The sequence below is a fragment of the Podarcis vaucheri genome, assembly GCF_965113315.1.
Source record: "Podarcis vaucheri genome assembly, chromosome: 8".
Taxonomy (NCBI): Eukaryota; Metazoa; Chordata; class Lepidosauria; order Squamata; family Lacertidae; genus Podarcis; species Podarcis vaucheri.
Window position 1 is genome coordinate 30244272 of NC_138766.1, and position 19544 is coordinate 30263815.

Sequence of the window (19544 nt, forward strand, 5' to 3'; positions counted from 1 at the left end):
TATGACGTAGGTAGAAAATGTGCAATTTGTTTGATCTGGCGCGACCCCCGCTAATTGATTTACGATCCTCAATTAGCTCTTTACTGCCCGGCACACTTCTCCTGCCACACGCTCTGCTCCGATCTCTCAGTCACGCCGTAGCAGAGATTACACAGCGGTGTAAAACTGTCATGTAGCTTGGCTTCCAGACAAACACACACAGTCCAGGTTTGTCTATTTACAGCTTTTATTCCAACATTTCTCAGGAATTTCCAGGACTATTTGCAGCCATGACAAAACTGCATCCTTTCCCCACAAAGTACCGAGTGGGACTGGCATACTCTTCCCAAGCTCCTCCCAAGCTTCCAAAATTGACGTCAGAATGGTGTGGCATCATGGGAAGAACTTAACCCGTTAAGTTCCAACCTCAACACCCCCCCTTGCTGCACCTTCTGACAAGACCTTTTTGAGCTCAACACCTTACCCTTTGCCTTGTGCTCCTTCCCAGCATCTTTCCCAGGCACCTGTTGAACCCTTTCAACACTCCCAGAATCACACTGTGCGAATCTCGCCCACGCACATGTTGCCTGGTATCTTTCAGGTGGAATGCCCTTTGTTGTGCGACTAGACCTTCTGGGCATAAACTCAGATGTTACCTCTGACTCACTGCCACCAGGAAATGTGTCCTCAGCATCACGGGATTCCCCCTCTGACTTAAAACGTTTTCGAATCCTCTCCATTACACTCACAGGGGAACTGGGCTCGCTTTTGGGTGTTCTCCTTACATCTTGTGGAGAAACTACCGATACCTCCTCCTGTTCCTGACTTTGGTCAGTTACCTGATCGTCATCATCAGACTCAGCCTCTCCTTCCTCCCCCTCATAATCTTCCTGTTCTGAATCAGAGAGACACTCTGAAAGAACATCACGCTTGACAGCAGCTTGTGTCTTTTTATCCTGCTCATAGAACTCAGCGTGTTTACTGATCAGTAACTTACTCTGATCACCTGATGGAAATGCAAACCTCCATGCACTCGCTGTTGGCTCATACCCACAGAAGATCATTTTTCGGAACTTGGATCCATCTGGCCCCTGCAAAGCAGCAGGTACCGGCACAGACGCACGTGACCCGAACATACGCAAAAAATGAATCTGGGGTTTCCTGCCATGCAACAACCCAAACGGTGTGTCCCCTACCATGGAATTGTAGGTGCGATTCCAGGTGAAGCTTACATACTTGATTGCCTCCAGCCAAAACCTTGGAGGTAACCCAGAGTCTTCCAGCAACACCTGTGCAGTTTTAACCAGAGCCTGACACTTCCGCTCTGCCACCCCCCCCTGATTGGGTGAAGTCACTGTGTGACGTATCCCTTTCTTGTGAAAGTACTTCTGCAAAGCAGAACCTGTAAACTCAGCTCCTCTGTCACTTGTGACAGCTTGCACTTTGGTGGAAAACCTTTGTTCCACCCCCTCAATCCACCCTTTGATCAGCTGTGCTGCATCATCCTTGGATTTGAGGCCATGTATCCAGGAATTCTGAGTAAAATCCTCCTGCATCGAGAGCAGAAACCTTGACCCTCCCAGACTTGGTTCCTTTACAGGACCCCACAAATCTATGTGAATCAGTTCAAAAGGCCTTGTTGTTATCCTTTCAACCTTTGGATAACTGCATCCTTTTACCTTTGCCAGTTTGCAAGTTTCACAACTTACAGCATGTCCACATTCTGAGATATTACAACCATTGGAAACTTCTGGCAGCACCTGTAGTTCTTCAAGAGAACTATGAGCTGTACGTGTATGCCAAGCATGTACGCATGAATCATGATTGGGAATTGTAGCACGCAGTGCTTGTGCTTTCTCAACCTTCCCACCACCCTCCAGAGACGTTTTAAGAATGAAGAGATCATTCTGCCCCTTTTTAACCTTGGCAAGCATCCTCCCTCCTTTGGAGATTGTGCACACATCACCCTGAAAACAAACCGTAAATCCCTTTTTCAGTAAATAAGGCACAGATAAAAGACAGTGTTGCATCCCAGGAACAGTACAACACTCCAACGTTTCCTGTAAAATACAAAAATGCAAATTTACAGCATTAGTCATATTTCTTTTCTGTCCATTTGCAAACAGTACAGTTTTCCCGGCAGGAATTGCCGTGCAGTTCCACCTCTCGACAGCAGGTGTCTCTGGAATCAAATTGCGATTAGCTGCAGAGTCAATAACAAAACTTAGCTCTTGGCTTGTCCCACGGCTGTCTTCAGCCAACGCCAGACTAGCCGTGATTTGATAAGTCTCCTGACGTTGTTTTCCTCGTCCTTCTCTTGCGTTCCCACGCTGACCTCCCCTTCCAGACTGGTTCCCATGGAAACCCGACTGATTTCCATGGAAGGTGTCCTTGAAGCCTTCCTGTGCAGCTGCTCTCTGTGGGCAGTCTCTTTTGAAATGACTGTGAGATCCACACACGTAGCACCGACGAACTCCAGTGGAAAAACACTGCCTGGGGCTCCTCCCAGCTGGCCTCCTTCTCCTTCTTCCGGAGAAGCACTCCTTGCCAGATCCGCCCCCCCTGAACTGCCGCTCCATTCCAGCAGATTCAGTGGAAAACTTTTCAAACTTGCCTTTGGAACTTTCCGCCCCCCCGACTTGCTCACTAGCACTCCTTGAGGCTAAATCATCAGGAACAGGGGCTCCAGCCATCTCTAGGCTATCAGCTTCCATCTGCTCTTGGCCTCCTGCTGAGCCTTCACACAGACGTTTCAGCACACTCCAGGCCTCACACGCAGATTCAACGCCATCCAGGTGATGTTGCAAATTTGCATGAACACCTGCTCTCAACATGCAGACCTCAGCTCTCATAGCTTTCTCCCTCTGCATTTTCTCCTCCAGAGAAACAGACTTCAGCTTTCCTGCATCTCTGTCCACCAGTTGCACTGGTTCCCTCTGGGAAATGTCCCAAACTTCCGTGGCTATGAACCACGCTCTCACCCATCTTGCCCAGGTATTCCACGCTTGGGCGGTGAGTTCCTCAAGCTGTTCAAACGGAGCTTGAACCACCTCCTGGCCATCTGCCATGTTCTCCTGTTCTCCCCAGGGGCCCCAAGCTGTACTTACAAAAACACCAGCTCTTCCGGCTCCTGCTGCGTGGAGAAACGGTTTCCGCTGTTCTCAGCTCTGCTACATTCAGCACAGGCAAACCTTTGCGTCTTTCAGCTAGCTGCTTGCCTCAAATTCCGGCCTCCGCAGCATTCAGCCCAGCGTCTTTCAGCTTGTTTGCTTGCTTGCTTGCGTGCTCCTCTGCTAGACACCGCAGATTTCTCAGCTCCCGGCAGCTCTTCCGTGACAGTTTTACGATAGGTGATTTAGGGTATCCATAACCTGTGCAATTTGTTTGATCTGGCGCGACCCCCGCTAATTGATTTACGATCCTCAATTAGCTCTTTACTGCCCGGCACACTTCTCCTGCCGCACGCTCTGCTCCGATCTCTCAGTCACGCCGTAGCAGAGATTACACAGCGGTGTAAAACTGTCATGTAGCTTGGCTTCCAGACAAACACACACAGTCCAGGTTTGTCTATTTACAGCTTTTATTCCAACATTTCTCAGGAATTTCCAGGACTATTTGCAGCCATGACAAAACTGCATCCTTTCCCCACAAAGTACCGAGTGGGACTGGCATACTCTTCCCAAGCTCCTCCCAAGCTTCCAAAATTGACGTCAGAATGGTGTGGCATCATGGGAAGAACTTAACCCGTTAAGTTCCAACCTCAACAGAAAAAAAATGCATATATCATTGATTTAGGTTGGGAAAATGCATGTATCAGGCATGGAGACCCTCCAATCTGTGGAATAAATTATGCTTGGAAGGGGTCCTAATTGGGCACACCTTGGGCACATCATATATACCTGCTTTTATATATGATGTCAGGTAAATTTGCAGCTGCCAAGGAACAATAGGGAGCATTAAAGTGCCCTCCAGTTGTTCCTTGAAAGCAGGGCTTTTAGATGGCGCTTTTAAAATGTGACCTTCATCTACCCAGGAACTCTAAAGTACAACTGATCCATGCCAAAAAGTAGGTTCAGCTGAGTTTTTTTGCAGGTGTGATTTGAATCCAACTTGGGCATGCAAAGGGGGGGGAAAAAGGTCATCTGATGTCATGGTAATGTCAGGATATTGATGGGTGGGCAACCAAACCTACCTGTCAAAGTGCCCAGGGCAGGAGTGAGGGGGAAGCTCAAGATTTGAACTCACTGTCCTCCAACCCCTGGTGTATATTACTGACACGAAATATGAAAGTACTATGCAGGTAAGGAAACTGGATGGTTAATAATTAGAGTGGCTGAAGGAGGCAGGATGGAGAAGGCAAAGGGGTGAAATCAACAATGAAAAGCATGGATAAACAAACTAAGGACCGGGGACCGGATCCGGCCCAATTGCCGTCTAAATCCGGCCCGTGGATGGTCCAGGAATCAGCGTGTTTTTACATGTGCCCTTTTATTTAAAATGAATCTCTGGGTTATTTGTGAGGCCTGATGGTGTTTTTACATGAATAGAATGTGTGCTTTTATTTAAAATGCATCTCAGAGTTATTTGTGGGGCATAGGAATTCATTCATTATTAATTTTTTTCAAAATATAGTCCGGCCCCCCACAAGGTTTGTGGGACACAGTGGACCAGCCCTCCCTGCTGAAAAAGTTTGCTGACCCCTGGTGAAAAGCAATGAGCAGTGGAAGGGGTCAGGAAGAAAGTAGGACAAGGGAAACACTCAAATTAGGCACGAGAGGCTGTGAGCTTTTAGCAGACAAGGAGTGGAAGGAAACGGAGGCTCTGGGTGTTACAGAATTGTAAAGCCGAGATGTAAGGCAGCCATTTCCAGACAATGAGAGACTAGCAGCTACATCTTCTGGGAAGTACTGCTGCTTCTGCTGAACCCAGATGCGCACAGCGCTAGGCATTTCCTTCGATCCCTGCCTCAGAGCTATAAAACCCATGAAAGGGTCACACAGGTGGTGTCATACCTTAAGTTAACTTCAACAGAAGAAATTATTATTTTAAAAAATCATACCAATATCCGAGTTACAAAAAGTTGGCATTTGCTCTGAAGACCAACACAGAGTTAAAAACCAAGAGCGACCTTCTGAACTGCCTCAAATTCAATTCTATAATAAGCCATGCAGATTCTTAATTTACTTCACCACATCAGTGAGTTCACAGACATCTGAAAAACTGCTTTGCATCAATTTTGTTAGAGGTTCTCCCTGCCCCCCTCGCAGCGTGTGAAATGCTTTTAAAGTCATCCATTTCCCCTCCTGCCCCCCCACCCCCAATCCACAAGAGAATTCACAACATTCCAGCATGCCTCAGTTGCTGGCAAGTGCTCTTTTCAGCCCAGGTACCTGATGATGATTGATGAAGCTGTCAGCCCTACGGTAGTGGATAGAGCAGCTTGGCAGAAGTTCAGTGTTATTGAAAGAAATCACAAATACTTATTCCATCTCCTCTGCTCACTTTAATCACATTATCAACAGGCTGCCAGGATGGAGCCTTGACACTAAGCCATACATTCACACAGGCAACCATTGTTGGCCATCTGCAGTTGCAACACAGATAATGAGTAATTTTGTTTTACATGTTCCTATTTTATGCACTGCCTAGCTGTTAAAATAACACTTGATCTTCCTGTTCCTCACTTAGCCTGCCTTGGCTTTCATCCTGTTATTAATGAATTCTTTGAAAGTTAGGTTACAAAGGACTAATCAAGGAGCTTTCCCTCCGTTATTCTAATACTTAATGCAGATTAATCACAGTGAAGACAGGAGCTCATCACGCTCCATAATACCATCTCCTTGTAAGAACACAAATTGATATGTGAGGTTGTTCATCTCGAGCAAAAGTTGCTCACATGCAGTGCTCAAAAAAAGTAGTAGTTGTCCCCTATAATGCTGGATAACAGGAGGAATAATACTTTTGAAAATCTCAGGTTGTCACCCATTCTTGCTATTCTATACATTTATTTTTTTTAAATCAGTTCTTCTGAGAGATCTTTCAGATTTCTTTGTGGTGAGCTTTCTAGCAAAAAGTCTGTCCATACAACTCAGGGCATTGTACTTCCATAACTTTGTAGTTTTGGATGATTTCTCAAATAAAATTTTCACCATCTTCCTTGTTCTGAAAGCCAAGGTATAATTGTGAAAGAGCTCATTTGAATTCCCTGTATGAAGAATAGGATGAATTTACAAGATGAATGGTTGTACATAGAAACAGAGAAACTAATTCAGATTATCGAGGGAGAATACTTTTATGTTCCTACATAGACTTGTTTTGTTTTTTTAAAAAATAACACTTAACATAAATACCTGCCTCAATCAAATCCTATCTTAGTTTAGTAACTCCAGTTTATGTTCCATGTACCTGTATAGCGCCCCTTCACTCCTCCCTTCATGAGTTGGGAAACAAGCCAGGAAATTTCAGTTAACCATAAACTTCCAGCTATGTCTGGACCAGGAAACTATGGTTAATGGCTTCCAAGCAAGCCAGGCCACAATAAACCATGTCCATGGAGTTAAAGTTGGCTTACAAATTCTCACTTATTTGGGAGCTATTAAGCATGGTTTCCCAGTTCAGACACAACAGGAAGCTATGCTTAACTGTGGCTTCCTGGTTTGTTTCTCCACTGAAAGGAAATGGGGAGCAAAGGGAGTGTGTGTGATGGCACTGAGCTTGTGAATATCCTGGCTTATTAAGCAAAGGCTTGATCATCTGAATGCCACCAGTATCAGTGCCAAAGAATAATTACAGTCGTTATAGAGCCCCTCCCTCCCCAATTCCTTGTTATTCCTGCTATGCTATTTGAATTCTGGTACTTCCTTGGTAACCCTGAAATTGGAAGATGCTGGAATAAGAAGAAAAGCAATACTGCAAATGAGGAGGAGTCTTACTGAGCACGCGAGTTTCTTAAAGAGTGTGTTTGGCGAGGTCTTTTTCCATTGCGGCATATTGCTCTTTGAGGCGCTCCATTGCTTTGATGTGCTGTTCGTCCACCACTGCTTTTGCGTTCTGCTGCTCCTTCACAAACTCCTCCCACAGAGCTCTGCGTCGTGTTTCACCAGCCATTAGCTTCTCAGTCTGAAGCTGAGAGGGAAAAGGACGTTACAAAAGAAAACATCCATGCAGTTTAGGTTTGGTGGTACAAAAATATAACAAAAAAGATGACAAGTAGTTTACAGGGCAGACCTGGTGTCACTGTTAACAAGGCAACAATGGAAACCAGCTTTCACTATAACAGGGGCCCTTATACTTTGCCACCATCATGGGTGAGAAAACAACTGGCCAACCATGCTTTTGCTTCAGTTTCTCCCTGCTGCGGCTTGCTTTCATTCTGATTTATCCCCTCCTCACCGCAATTGCTATTTGCTATCTGCTAAATCTAATTTGTGGCTTCCCCTTCGTTATTGCCTTTTTTCTTACACTGCTGCTATTTGTAAATTGGTTGGTACTGTTTCTAGCGCTTTCCCTGTAGTATGTGCAATTGTATACAGGCAACAACTAACTAACGTATGATTGTGCATGAACATAGCCGTAACCCAGAAGTGGTTGGAAAAGGGGGCAGGGGGTAAAAGGGGCTTCCACATACTCTGCCAACACATGGGTGGGTCAGGAATGTAACCCCTGTGCAAAATGGTTGTTGCCTGTTCTACAGTGCTGCGGACAAATTGCTTTGGGTACGGTTGCAGAACAAGGAAAATTTAAGTAAATGAACAAAGCAAAATCTGTCTTTTTAAAATCATCCTATCAGACACTTTGTTTTTATTTTAACATAAATACCCAGACAGACACAGTAAGTGCTTGGCTATACTCTGGACTGGCAACACTCAATATTTAACTTGAAAGTTTAATAAGCAGTGCAAACGCCATTTAATAACCTCTCTTATCCAGTTCTGATAGCTAACTTCAGCAAAATGTATGAACCACTGATTTTGATATGCTCCTTTAAAAAATAAAAAGTGACCCTCTATCACAGGAACCTTGTATTTAGTATTTGTCGCCCTCCATCTTAAGATATGCTCACATAATAAATGTGAAGTGTAGCCAGGACACAGGACTGTCTTGTTCATGTAGAATTAAGCTGCCCAATGACGCACATAAGCTAGGGAAAGCCATCAATTAAAAAATAATAATTTTCAGCTTTCCCAGGATGGTGCAAAGGCTGGAAGGGAAATCTGGTGAGCAAACTAAAGCTGGTTCTAAAGAATTTTTCAGCAGTCCTTTCCAATTAAGGCATAAAGTGATACAAGATAAGACTGGCATAAGAGTATGGTCAATTCTATGGTTTAGGGCATTATGTTCAACATACATTTACCCCAGCCAATACTAACGCCTCACTATTGCACTATTTCTGAACATTATACACAAACATTATAAATCTTCCTGGCTGTGGATCTCCTATAGTCTTCATACAGCCATCACCATGCTAAATCTAACAGATATAGGAATGAATTGCTACCACATGTATTGACAGAAAGTGTCTGCAATCATGTCTGAAATAAGGATGGGGCTATGTAGAGGCATTGGCTGGCTTCTCGTTTTCCCCCACATTGTGGTTTTTGCATAGCACACACATGCGCATCATGATTTGCGATATATTGCCAGGTCAAAAACTATGAAATTGATATCACCACATGGACTTCCAACCGAGATTACATATCAATACATTGCCTAGCCCTACCTGAAACCACCTCTTTGGAGCTTTCTTACCATGGTACTGTATTATATCTGCACCAATATTAACTTTAACTGTGGTTAGGTTCAAACTAGTGGCTGACGCCAGCGCTTGAAGTGGGTAAAGGTATACATTGGTGCAGATCTAACACCGCATCATGGCTAAAGGAAAGAATTTGTGTGTAAGCGAAGAGGAGGGAATGTGTGTACCTGTGGTAGACTCCCAATATTTTAGCCAAGTTGAATAAATTGGGAATTTTACATCCATATTATGTCTGATATCATTTAACTGTTATCCATCATTTTCATATACAAATAGAAACATTGACTGTAGCTGCAGCCATCTTACAATGCAGCTCTATTACAGCCTAGAGAGCTGAACAGGTTGCCTATAATAGTGAAGTACAGAACTAACATGGAGAATTAACTTCTTGCACAGTTTTTCCTAATCCTGAGGTTTTAGAATATCTGTATTACAAACAAGCAATGTGCAGCCATGTGAGAGATTCCAGTGAGTCACATGTTCTTATAATATGGCCTTTCATTAAATAACATCCACAAGTATGAAACACTTCCATTTCAATAAGCTGTATTCATAATATGTTCAGTGTTTTCAACTAAGCAGGGAAAGATTTACATTTCCATTCTGTTGGATATTTTTTGTTCCACGAAAAATAGGGATTTGGGTTTCTTTAACCATCTCTTTCCCCTTTCTCAAGCTGTGAAGGAAATTCTAAGAAAAACTTTCCACATACCGAGAAAGTGGAAGAGGATCTAGTAACTCCGTTATTTTTATAGTGCTTCTTGAAGACTTACTAATGGCGGCTCTCCTCAACCTCTTTCTACATTTTTTGCAGCTATTCTGAAGGAAAGTGAGCTTCTAGAACCAACTTTTGTTTTACTGAAGGCACTGCAGGAATCTGCAAATTTCTTGCACATTACCGTTTGGCAGTGTGGCGTTTGCCCATTCTTTTGGAAATGTCTGTACAGGGGGAGAGAAAGGGTTAATAGGTAGACCAATAGAAAAGCCCAGAGGCGGAGCCTACCTGTTTTTAAAAGGCTTAGCCAGAGGTTTAGACAGTTGGGAAAATGCAGTTGAAAATAGAGAGACAGTTAGTGCAATTGGTTCTTGTGTGAGGGGAGGTAGAAGAGTTAGAGTGAGTTAGAGACAGGATACAATAAGACTAAGAGGGTAAAGGGTAACAGTGTTTCGAATGCATTTAAAGTTTAGTTGTGTTTGCAATAAACTACTCTTCGTTGTTAACTTGAGACCCCGACTGAGACTAAGTGTTTTACCGGACAGAACCTGGTTGGTGGCAGCAGATTAGTGGTGTACGGGTTAATAGTCCGTGAAACAACCGGGGGCTCCATACGAACGCCACAGGCAGTCTCAGGGATCATCAGTTTCAACACATGCAACATATCAGAAGTCTGCAGAATGCAAACTATGGATTGGCATTACAGTCATACCTCATGTTACGTCTGCTTCATGTTACGTTCTTTCAGGTTACGTCCTGCGGCGACCCGGAAGTACCGGAAAGGGTTACTTCCGGGTTTCGCCTCTCGCGCAGACGCGCAAAGTGACACCATGCGCATGCGCAGAAGTGGTGAATCGCAACCCACACATGTGCAGACGTGCCGCTGTGGGTTGTGCTCTTTTCACGTTGTGAACAGGCCTCCGGAACGGATCCCGTTTGCAACCAGAGGTACCACTGTACTCCTAAATAGCTTTACTTAAAAGCCATACTGGGTTACAAAGTGGCGAAGTCAACATGTTGCTGAAGTTTATGGATTAATAGTAGCACCCTTCAGTCATCTGGAAAGTGTGTTACACATGCGAGGAGGATGTGGGGACTAGGGTGCTAGCTCCCCCCATTGCTGTCTCCTTCCACCTTACTACATAGGGTGACCTAGAGAAAAAGGGAGTCTCTTGTGGTCACGGAGGCTCTCTGAAACTTTTGGAGCCCAAGAAAATCTCAAGGTCCAGAATGCAAGGGTGGGGGGAGCCTCCACAAATACAAGAGGTTCCTTTTCTTCACTGAGTAGCCCTTAACAAGCTGAAAGGCAGAATGGTGGTCGGGGCAGAGGTAGCATAGCTCCCCTTGTGTGTTAGCATGCTTTTTCAGTGACAAGAGAGCTGGTATGTACCTGGACAAAAATATTGTATTTAACCGTAAGGCATCCACTACTAAGCATATGCTAAAGCATTCATTAATTGGTTCTCAGCTAGTTGTTTCCTCGCTGGGTTATATGCTGTGTTGAATGCAGTATTATAATATAAAGGAAAGACTCAGCAGCGGAACACTTGCTGTTGAGATAGTAAGAACAAACAAACAAATGAACAAAAGAAACCACAAAATCCCGTTTACCATAGCAAAACCTAACTTGCTGTAGGTGTAGGGAAGGAAAAAGTAGAGAAGGAAAGATTGAAGGCGCAGAACAATTATTCTGAAACCATACAGTGTTTTGGTGCAAGGAAAAAACTACATAAAAACTACGTAGACTATCACCAGAATACCTTGCAGGTTAGACCCGGCATTAGTTCTTAACTAGTTTATTAATCCTTACCTTTCTTTCTTCCTGCTCTCTCCCCTGGAGTCTGTTGATCATTTCATTGGCTACCTGTACTGAAATGTATAGGTTACAATTGTTTCATTGGCCATTCTCCTCTTAAGAGACACATTTCCGACAAGAGTTATTTAATCTCACTGCACAGAGAAGCTGTGGATCTTAACCATACTGTGATCTAGTTTCAGTCAGGACGCCTTTTGACATGACTGGGTAAACTTTAAGAGCCACTGAGTTTTTTGATTCAAGGTAGTCTAAATTCTGTGCCTACACATATTCTATTAATTTAAATATTCACTTAAGTTGCATAACACTTTTTCTGCTAGTCATTGAGACATTTGGATCTATGCAGGATGCTGAAAAACACTATGTAAAAATGTAATATCCGCAACCATTTTCTGCTTTAAACATGATAACTTATAAATATATGGCTAAAGAGGAATAGAATTATCTCCCAAGTTTTGCTGCCTGTGTATATCTCCAGGAATCTTACTCTTGCAACTTCATACAGTGGTTTTTATTTTCCTACATTTATATTCTGCTTTCTTTCCATTATGGGACCCAGGGTGGCATACACGTGGTTCCCAGGTGGTCACCCATCCAAACACTAACCAGATCCAGACTGCTTAGCTTCAGTAAGGTAGTGTACCTTTCAACCATACCATGGGATGTGTGTGTGTGTTGGATGGTTCCTCCCAGATCCCATCTTGCTGCCTTAGAGCCATGCAGGCCTAACTATGATGCACCAAATTCATGCATAATTTGACATACCTACCCATTGCTACCCTTGCTCAGAATGGAATGTTGTTGTTGTTTTTACAGGAAATGGAAGTGTTAACAGCCATAACAAGGAGGGGATAGGGAGGACAATTTGTAAAGTCAGAGACTTCTTTTCATGGTAGTATCTCCTACTGATGAAAAGGCAAAGTGCTTTTAAAACTAAATAGCAGTTTCCCTCTACAATTAAAACATCAGGGAAAGCTCAGGATGAAAATACTCACATCTTTATCTCCTTTTGAATATGGCCCATAATGGTGTGAATAAAAGGGCCACCTGATGGCTACTTTACATAAAGACTCCAACTTTATGTGGAGCTGTTTAAGAATCCAAACACTTTGTAAAAGGCATAGAAGAAAACCAATAATTTCTAGCTTACATCTCCCGAGAGCTTCATTTAGGTTCCCCTGCATCATTTGTTCACACTTTGGCAGAGTTTGGTAATTTGTCTCAAAAGTTGTGTTCTTCAAGTTTTCAAGAACCCGCACTTCTCGGAAACCACGCTTTTCCTATTGAGAAAGTTAAAAAGAGGGAATTTCTACATATTCCACGAGGTTCATATGCTGTTATTTAGATGCTACCTTGAAGTTAGTAAATGGACCCCCCCCCTTTAAAAATGTTTTTAAACAGTACAGAATATCTAGACCTTTCTCACTTAATGCTTCTAAATGTTTATGGAGCACAACCTCATTATTAACACACCTCATTTTTCAAAAACGAAAAATATACCCAAAGTTTTGCTTTTGCTCATTTCATCAACAATTCTGAACAGAAACCAACTGGAAGCTATCACTAAATTCAGGGTCCACACACACCTCTGCTCTGGCCATTCAGCTTGAAGTTTTGCTGCCATCTTGTGGAAAATATATTCAACATTTAAAAACAAAAAACCCCCCAAAGGTATCTATTTAATATGGGAAAATATAGGTTTGATTACACTATGTGTAATTTTAAAAGATGCTTTCATTTTTCAGACAGGTTATGAAAATCAAGAACTTAGTATTATTTCCTTGGGATAATTTTAAATGTTGCAGGTATGGGAAAGAGATTCCCCATGAATGCTCTCAAATGCCTATTTATTTGCACCAGTTCCTCTTCCTCCCCTGCTGGCCTTTTCCTGCTACTGCTATCATTTGTTCCTTCATGAAAACATGGAGAGAGAGAAAACTAATGTGGTAGTTTCTTCTATTAGAAACAGCAGCAGTGACAGTATTAAAGACAGTGGCAAGAGACAAGGAGAGGTGTGTCTTTCCTTCTGGGTGGATCTTAAAGGGCAGATAAACAGTAAGGCCAGAAGCCGTACAATCTGATCTTTTATTAAAAAGTAAAAAAACAAAGAAAAATCACACCAATAGTCTTTGTGGTGGTAAATGAAACTACAAGTTTTAGATGCTTTGAAACACTGCCAAATTATGATTTTCATGCTTTTAAAGATCTGGTCCCCAAATGTCAACAGCTGGCATTTTCAAGAGACACGAGTCATGAGCAATGCAAACATCCAAAAGCTGCAGATAATCTGTTCCATATTTACTTGTCAAAAAAGTGCATATGAAAGAAAGATAAGAGGGCAGAAAAAACAAGAAAAATTACAAGAAATAAAAAGGAAAGGAAAAGAATGAATAAATTCCCCTCGAAAAGAGATAATGAAACAGGATATCAAGATGTTGCAAACACAATCTTCAGTGATAATAAACCAGGAAATAGAGTGGGAAATTAAATATTTAAAGCAGAAACAATTTGAACAAGTCAGGGAAATTATTGGCTTGGAAAATAAAGAAGAAACAAGAAAAACCCTGCATTAATGGAATAAATGTAGGAGGCAGAGTTGTGGAAAATCTGAAAGAAATAAGAAATCTTCAATGGTATATTGGGCAAGAGATATTGGTAATAATATAGAAATGGATGGGAATATTTATGGAATGTGGATATAAAATTTACAGCAGGTTATAGTTTAAGAGAAAGCTATATGAAAATGCTATATAGATAGTACCTAACACCTAGTAGATTGGCAGTAATGTATAAATCCAAATCAAATACCGTATTTTTTGCACCATAACACTCACTTTTTTCCTCCTAGAAAGTAAGGGGAAATGTCTGTGCGTGTTATGGAGAGAATGCCTGCGGGTGGCGGGGGAGATCTGCTGCAGTCGTGAGCAGAGGATCCATGGTTCCCCTTCCTTCCCTCCTCCGTGGTTACAAAGCATGGATCCACATGGATCCTCAGGATTTTTGCACTGGGCTACTCCAAACTCACTGTCAGATCACATGTCTGTGGCCACAGCATGAACCATAAAAATCATATATCCACTATTTCATTTAGAATATTTTTTTTCTTGTTTTCCTCCTCTAAAAACTACGTGCGTGTTATGGTCTGGTGCGTGTTATAGAGCGAAAAATACGGTATGTGTTGGAGAAAGAGAAAGAAGGTACAGTGCCTTTTTTCTTTTGTGGTGGTCTTGTAATAAGGTTAAAGTTTACTGAAAAAGATGCTTAAGCTAACATTTATTTAAAAAACCAGAAGCTGTTCTTTCAGGAATTATAGGATCGGAACTACCTAAACAGTATAGAAATTTATTTATGTATGCAACCACAGCTGCAAGAATGTTATTTGCCCAAAAATCGAAAAAAGAAGAGGTCCTGAAGAGAGAGGAATGGATACAGAAGTTAAGGACTATGCAGAAACGGCAAAACTTACTGGAAGAATAAGAAATCAAGATAACAATATTTTTTTAAGGAATTGCAATGGTTTATTGAGTATTTACAAACAAACTGTAAACAGATTAAGACACTGACAGGATTAATGTAAAAACCTGCAGTTTCAATATATATATGAGATATACACGAGAATATATAACAGAATATGTTGAGATAATTTGGAGAATGCAAGAAGATGGAAAGAAATGTAAAGAACCACAGAAAGAGGGGGAAGGAGTCGGGAGTATGAAATGTTAACATGATGATTGAATAACTGTTGTAATTTATAAAAATATTTACTTGTCAGAATGATGGGTATATTATTTATAAAAAAGATAAAAAACAGCCATTCATGAAACATTTCTCTGAAATCTTAAGATGACTGTACTTTAGAACTATCCCTCCCCCATTTACAAGGTACCAGTACATTATTTCAAAATATAGAATATCAAACCTACTTCAAATTCTTTAATGAAATAACGAATTTCTCCTTGAATAACCGGTCTGTGATCCAAAAGTCTGGAATATATTTCTCCAACATCTATAAGAAAAGTAACGAGACATGTTCATGATAAATAAAAACATGTATGCATTATCAGGGACCTGCAAGAAATCATGGTGGTTCTTGCCTCTCCGATATTCCCTCTCTTCCAACCCCCAAAGTCCATCTCCTCTTTTGGCAGGCCACTTCTTCCTTTCTATTGTACTTTATCTTTTTCACTCTTTTTCCATTAGCTACATGGAGGGAACAGCCTTCAGGATGATGATGAAAAAGTTTTGCTAGACTTGCTGCCTTATAGTGAAATAATATTCGTCATCACGGTCTGCCCCTAATATCAGTCCTGGGTGATATATGGATATATCGCCCAGGTCTAGTTCCAAGTTTGAATGCAGTAAAACAGCCAATGAATTACAGTGGTACCTCGGGTTACATACGCTTCAGGTTACAGACTTCGCTAACCCAGAAATAGTACCTCAGGTGAAGAACTTTGCTTCAGGATGAGAACAGAAATCGTGCTCCGGCGGCACGGCAGCAGCGGGAGGCCCCATTAGCTAAAGTGGTGCTTCAGGTTAAGAACAGTTTCAGGTTAAGAACGGACCTCTGGAACGAATTAAGTACTTAACCCGAGGTACCACTGTATACGAAGCCTGGGCTGTATCACTCTTAAAATGCCGTCCCCTTGGCTAACAGAGGAGGCAGCCATACATGTAAAGGGCCTTTTAATTATGAAAGGATAGGCACATAACTTTGCAACATTAAGTTGTACTTTGCTTCCTAAAGAAAAAAAAGGCAATTAGAACTGTAGACAGAATAATATTCAACAGAAATAACTGAGCTTTTTAAAGCTTGTACACAGAGATTAATGAAAAATTTTCTAATGTTTTATAAAATAGTTGGAGTAGCACATTTTTAAAGAAATAAAAGAGGCCTTACTAACTTCATTATTATTCAACTCATTGGGGTTTTTATGCTCAGTCTGTACCCTTTCCATCTTTGACATTGTCAAGCCTCTCAACATTTGCCACCACTCTCCAAGCTGAAAGGTCTTGCAGTTCAATCATAACTTTTGGGATTTTAAAAACCTGATCTATGTAGAATTAGTTGTACCTAAACCCATGTATAGGGACGCAGGTGGCGCTGTGGGTTAAACCACAGAGCCTAGGACTTGCCAATCAGAAGGTTGGCGGTTTGAATCCCCATGACGGGGTGAGCTCCCGTTGCTCTGTCCCTGCTCCTAGCAGTTCAAAAGCACATCAAAGTGCAAGTAGATAAATAGGTATTGCTCTGGCGGGAAGGTAAACGGTATTTCTATGCGCTGCTCTGGTTCGCAGGAAGCGGCTTAGTAATGCTGGCCACATGACCCGGAAGCTGTACGCCGGCTCCCTTCGCCAATAAAGTGAGATGAGTGCCGCAACCCCAGAGTCGGTCACAACTTGACCTAATGGTCAGGAGTCCCTTTACCTTTAAACCCACGTATAACCTAGCATAGGACTGGATTGTTAGGAATTTTTCAGAGCAATTAGAGGATCCCAGCGCTAATCTCTAAGCAATTTCCAAAGATCTGAAATCAGGCATGTAACAAGGAGTAACAATTTTTGTGGACTTTTACATGCAAAATCTTAAGGAAATATTTGCAGGGAATATTGTACCCAAACATTGTTCTGACTATGGCTGAATCCATATTACAGCTCCTTATTTGCAAGGCAGCACTATACTAATCCTACCCACACCACTCAATTGCTGCTCAAGCAGCACACTCTATAGAATACCATGCCAAAAGTCCCTTGTTAATAATATGAGTCTGCATTACACAGCACTGGGAAGCACAGTAAAAAGTGGAATGATCTGCATGGCATTTGAAAGGTATCCCACCTGTCTAAGTTTCATTCCCTTTCCTTTGCCACCTCCAGAAATGACCTCTGGGAGCAGCGCAGAGAAGAAATGCCGTGGTGCATCTGCAGCAGCACAACCAGACGCCTTCATCTGCCCATAGCTGTCAACTTTCTCCTTTTCTTGCGAGGGATCCTATTCGGAATAAGGGAATTTCCCTTAAAAAAAGGGAAACGTTGACAGCTATGCATCTGCCCCAGCTGCCAACAAAGCATGTCTTTCCCATATCAGTCACAGCAGGTGCTGCAACCTTCCAACAGTTTGACTTCCCCCCAAAGCGGCACTCCTCTATTGTCTCCCGAGGCAGACAGATGCCAACAAAATTATCAATAAAATCTATATTTATCCGGGCAGGGGGTGTTGCCAGATTTTGTCCTCGCTCAGAGCGCCATATTACCAAAGTATGCCCTGTTCTCAGGCCAGAAAAGTGCTGGAGGTTCCAGGGCAGTGAGCTGTTCCAGGTCTGGCTTTGCAGCAAGGCCTTCCAAATCCATGAAGAGTCAAGCACTTGGCAACTTTTAAACGTTTTAAGAAAATGGAATACCTTGCAGTACAAATACCGCTGGATACTCAAAAGGAAGTTCAGTGGGACTTACTCTCAGGCATAGTATTGCAACCTAAGAACGAGGCACAATGGTTGGCTAATGTTGCTGTTAGGTGCTTAACACTGTTAGAACTGGAAGAATTTAGAAAATACACGGCCATGACTTGCTAGTTACTCTTAAAAGTCAGGCAGAGGAATCTCTGCTGGCTTGCCAGCATGTATGTTGGCCTGTTTTGTTTCATTTGTTTTGTCATTTGCTCCACCCACCCTCGGAATGTGGCCCTTGGAAAACTGTCCACGTTAAAATCTCCTCTCAGGCTGAATGAGATTCCCATCCCTGGTATATCACTCTTATTTTATACTCCACTTTTGGTAACCTTTTCAAAAAGGGTGGGCAGCAGCCCATTTAAAAGCATATTCTCTCAATGATTATCTGGAAGAGAGCAGATAAGGAGTTTCTTATGAATATGCTCTTATTTGTTTCCACTGTTCATACTAACAGAGTAGATCTCCTCTTCAAATAAAACTCTTCCTTCCACAGATTTTTTTCACAGTGAGATGCATAACTTACCTAGGATCCAAATTATCAAATGTTATGCAAGTTACACGCCCATGGCCATTTTTTTGGAGTCTGCAATCCCATTTACACACTTCTTTAAAAAGCACCGCGGAACTCGGTTTCACGAGTTCCTCACGAGTTATCCAATTTCCCCAGCTCTAGGGCCCCTTTCCATTCCGGGCACATTTGTAAATTTTACCTTTGCAACAGCCGCCTAAACTAGAGAAGCCCATTCAAACAGGACACTTTCACGCATGCGCTCAGGGAGGCGCCTTTCCCACTTGAGAACCTATGTCGCGCATGCGCCCTAGGAAACTCCTTTTGAGACTGAGAAACCGATGCTGCGCATGCGCACCACCCGCGTTTGTTATTCTCTCACTGAGGGTTAAAAATCCGAGCCCTTCTTACCCTTTAATATAGGATGTGAGGACGACGCCCCCAGCGAGCCTCGCTTCTTACTAGCGCCGCCGGACAGGGGCGGCTCTCCAGTTTTACTTGGGCTGAGGGTCACGGGACCCCCACCGTTCATCTCGTTCCTTATTGCCAGCAACCGCCGCGGCGGGGATGACTTTGGGCTCAATGCTTGGACAGCGCATGCGCAGCTGCCGTAGTGTGTGCGAGAGCAGGGCGGGGAAGCCTTGCGAGTTCAACGCATGCGCAAGGAGCGCGCTTTCGTTTTGCGGGGAAGTTCGCAGCCCGAGTGAGGGAGGAGGGGGGGTCGATCGCTGTGACGTCACCCAAGCCTATATGCTCGTTCAATGCTGTCATGATGGTTAGTGTTAAAGAGTTAAGAAGAAAGCAGCCTCCAGCTGGAATAAGATAGCAAGATCCATTTGTGTTTGTGTGCGAGCGTGTTCTTTTTTTTTACTTTTACATTCTTGTACTAATTTATCTCCTCCCCGACTTTATAATGTAAAAATGCTGCTTTTAATTTGGAGGAGCTCTAGTTTTCATTTTCTAAACACAAGTTTTCTAACTGTTTGGATGCCTGACAGTGCAATCCTAACCCTGTCTACTCAGAAGTGGCACTGACTTCAATGCGATATACCCCCTGGTAATCCTTAGGACGCGGGTGGCGCTGTGGGTTAAACCACAGAGCCTAGGACTTGCTGATCAGAAGGTTGGCGGTTTGAATCCCTGCAACGGGGTGAGCTCCCATTGCTCGGTCCCTGCTCCTGCCAACCTAGCAGTTCGAAAGCATGTCAAAGTGCAAGTAGATAAATAGGTACCGCTCTGGCGGGAAGGTAAACAGCGTTTCCGTGCGCTGCTCTGGTTCGCCAGAAGCGGCTTAGTCATGCTGGCCACATGACCCGGAAGCT

The 19544-nt window shown here is 42.8% G+C and overlaps 1 protein-coding gene across 2 annotated transcripts; it reads right to left on the reverse strand.

The window, feature by feature from the left end:
- Positions 1–5459: 5459 nt before the first annotated feature.
- BLOC1S5 (biogenesis of lysosomal organelles complex 1 subunit 5) lies at positions 5460–18850 on the reverse strand. Of its 2 annotated transcripts, XM_082234698.1 has the most exons (6): positions 18634–18850; positions 15189–15271; positions 12416–12545; positions 11260–11318; positions 6912–7104; positions 5460–6184 (listed from the first exon to the last, which is right to left on the reverse strand). In XM_082234698.1, exons 1-5 carry the CDS (start codon positions 18752–18754, stop codon positions 6928–6930), a joined length of 570 nt encoding a protein of 189 aa, XP_082090824.1. In that variant the 5' UTR covers positions 18755–18850; the 3' UTR covers positions 5460–6184; positions 6912–6927. The 2 variants fall into 2 exon arrangements, with proteins under 2 accessions (XP_082090824.1, XP_082090823.1); XM_082234697.1 differs by having other exon boundaries at positions 5460–7104; positions 18634–18845.
- Positions 18851–19544: the final 694 nt, after the last annotated feature.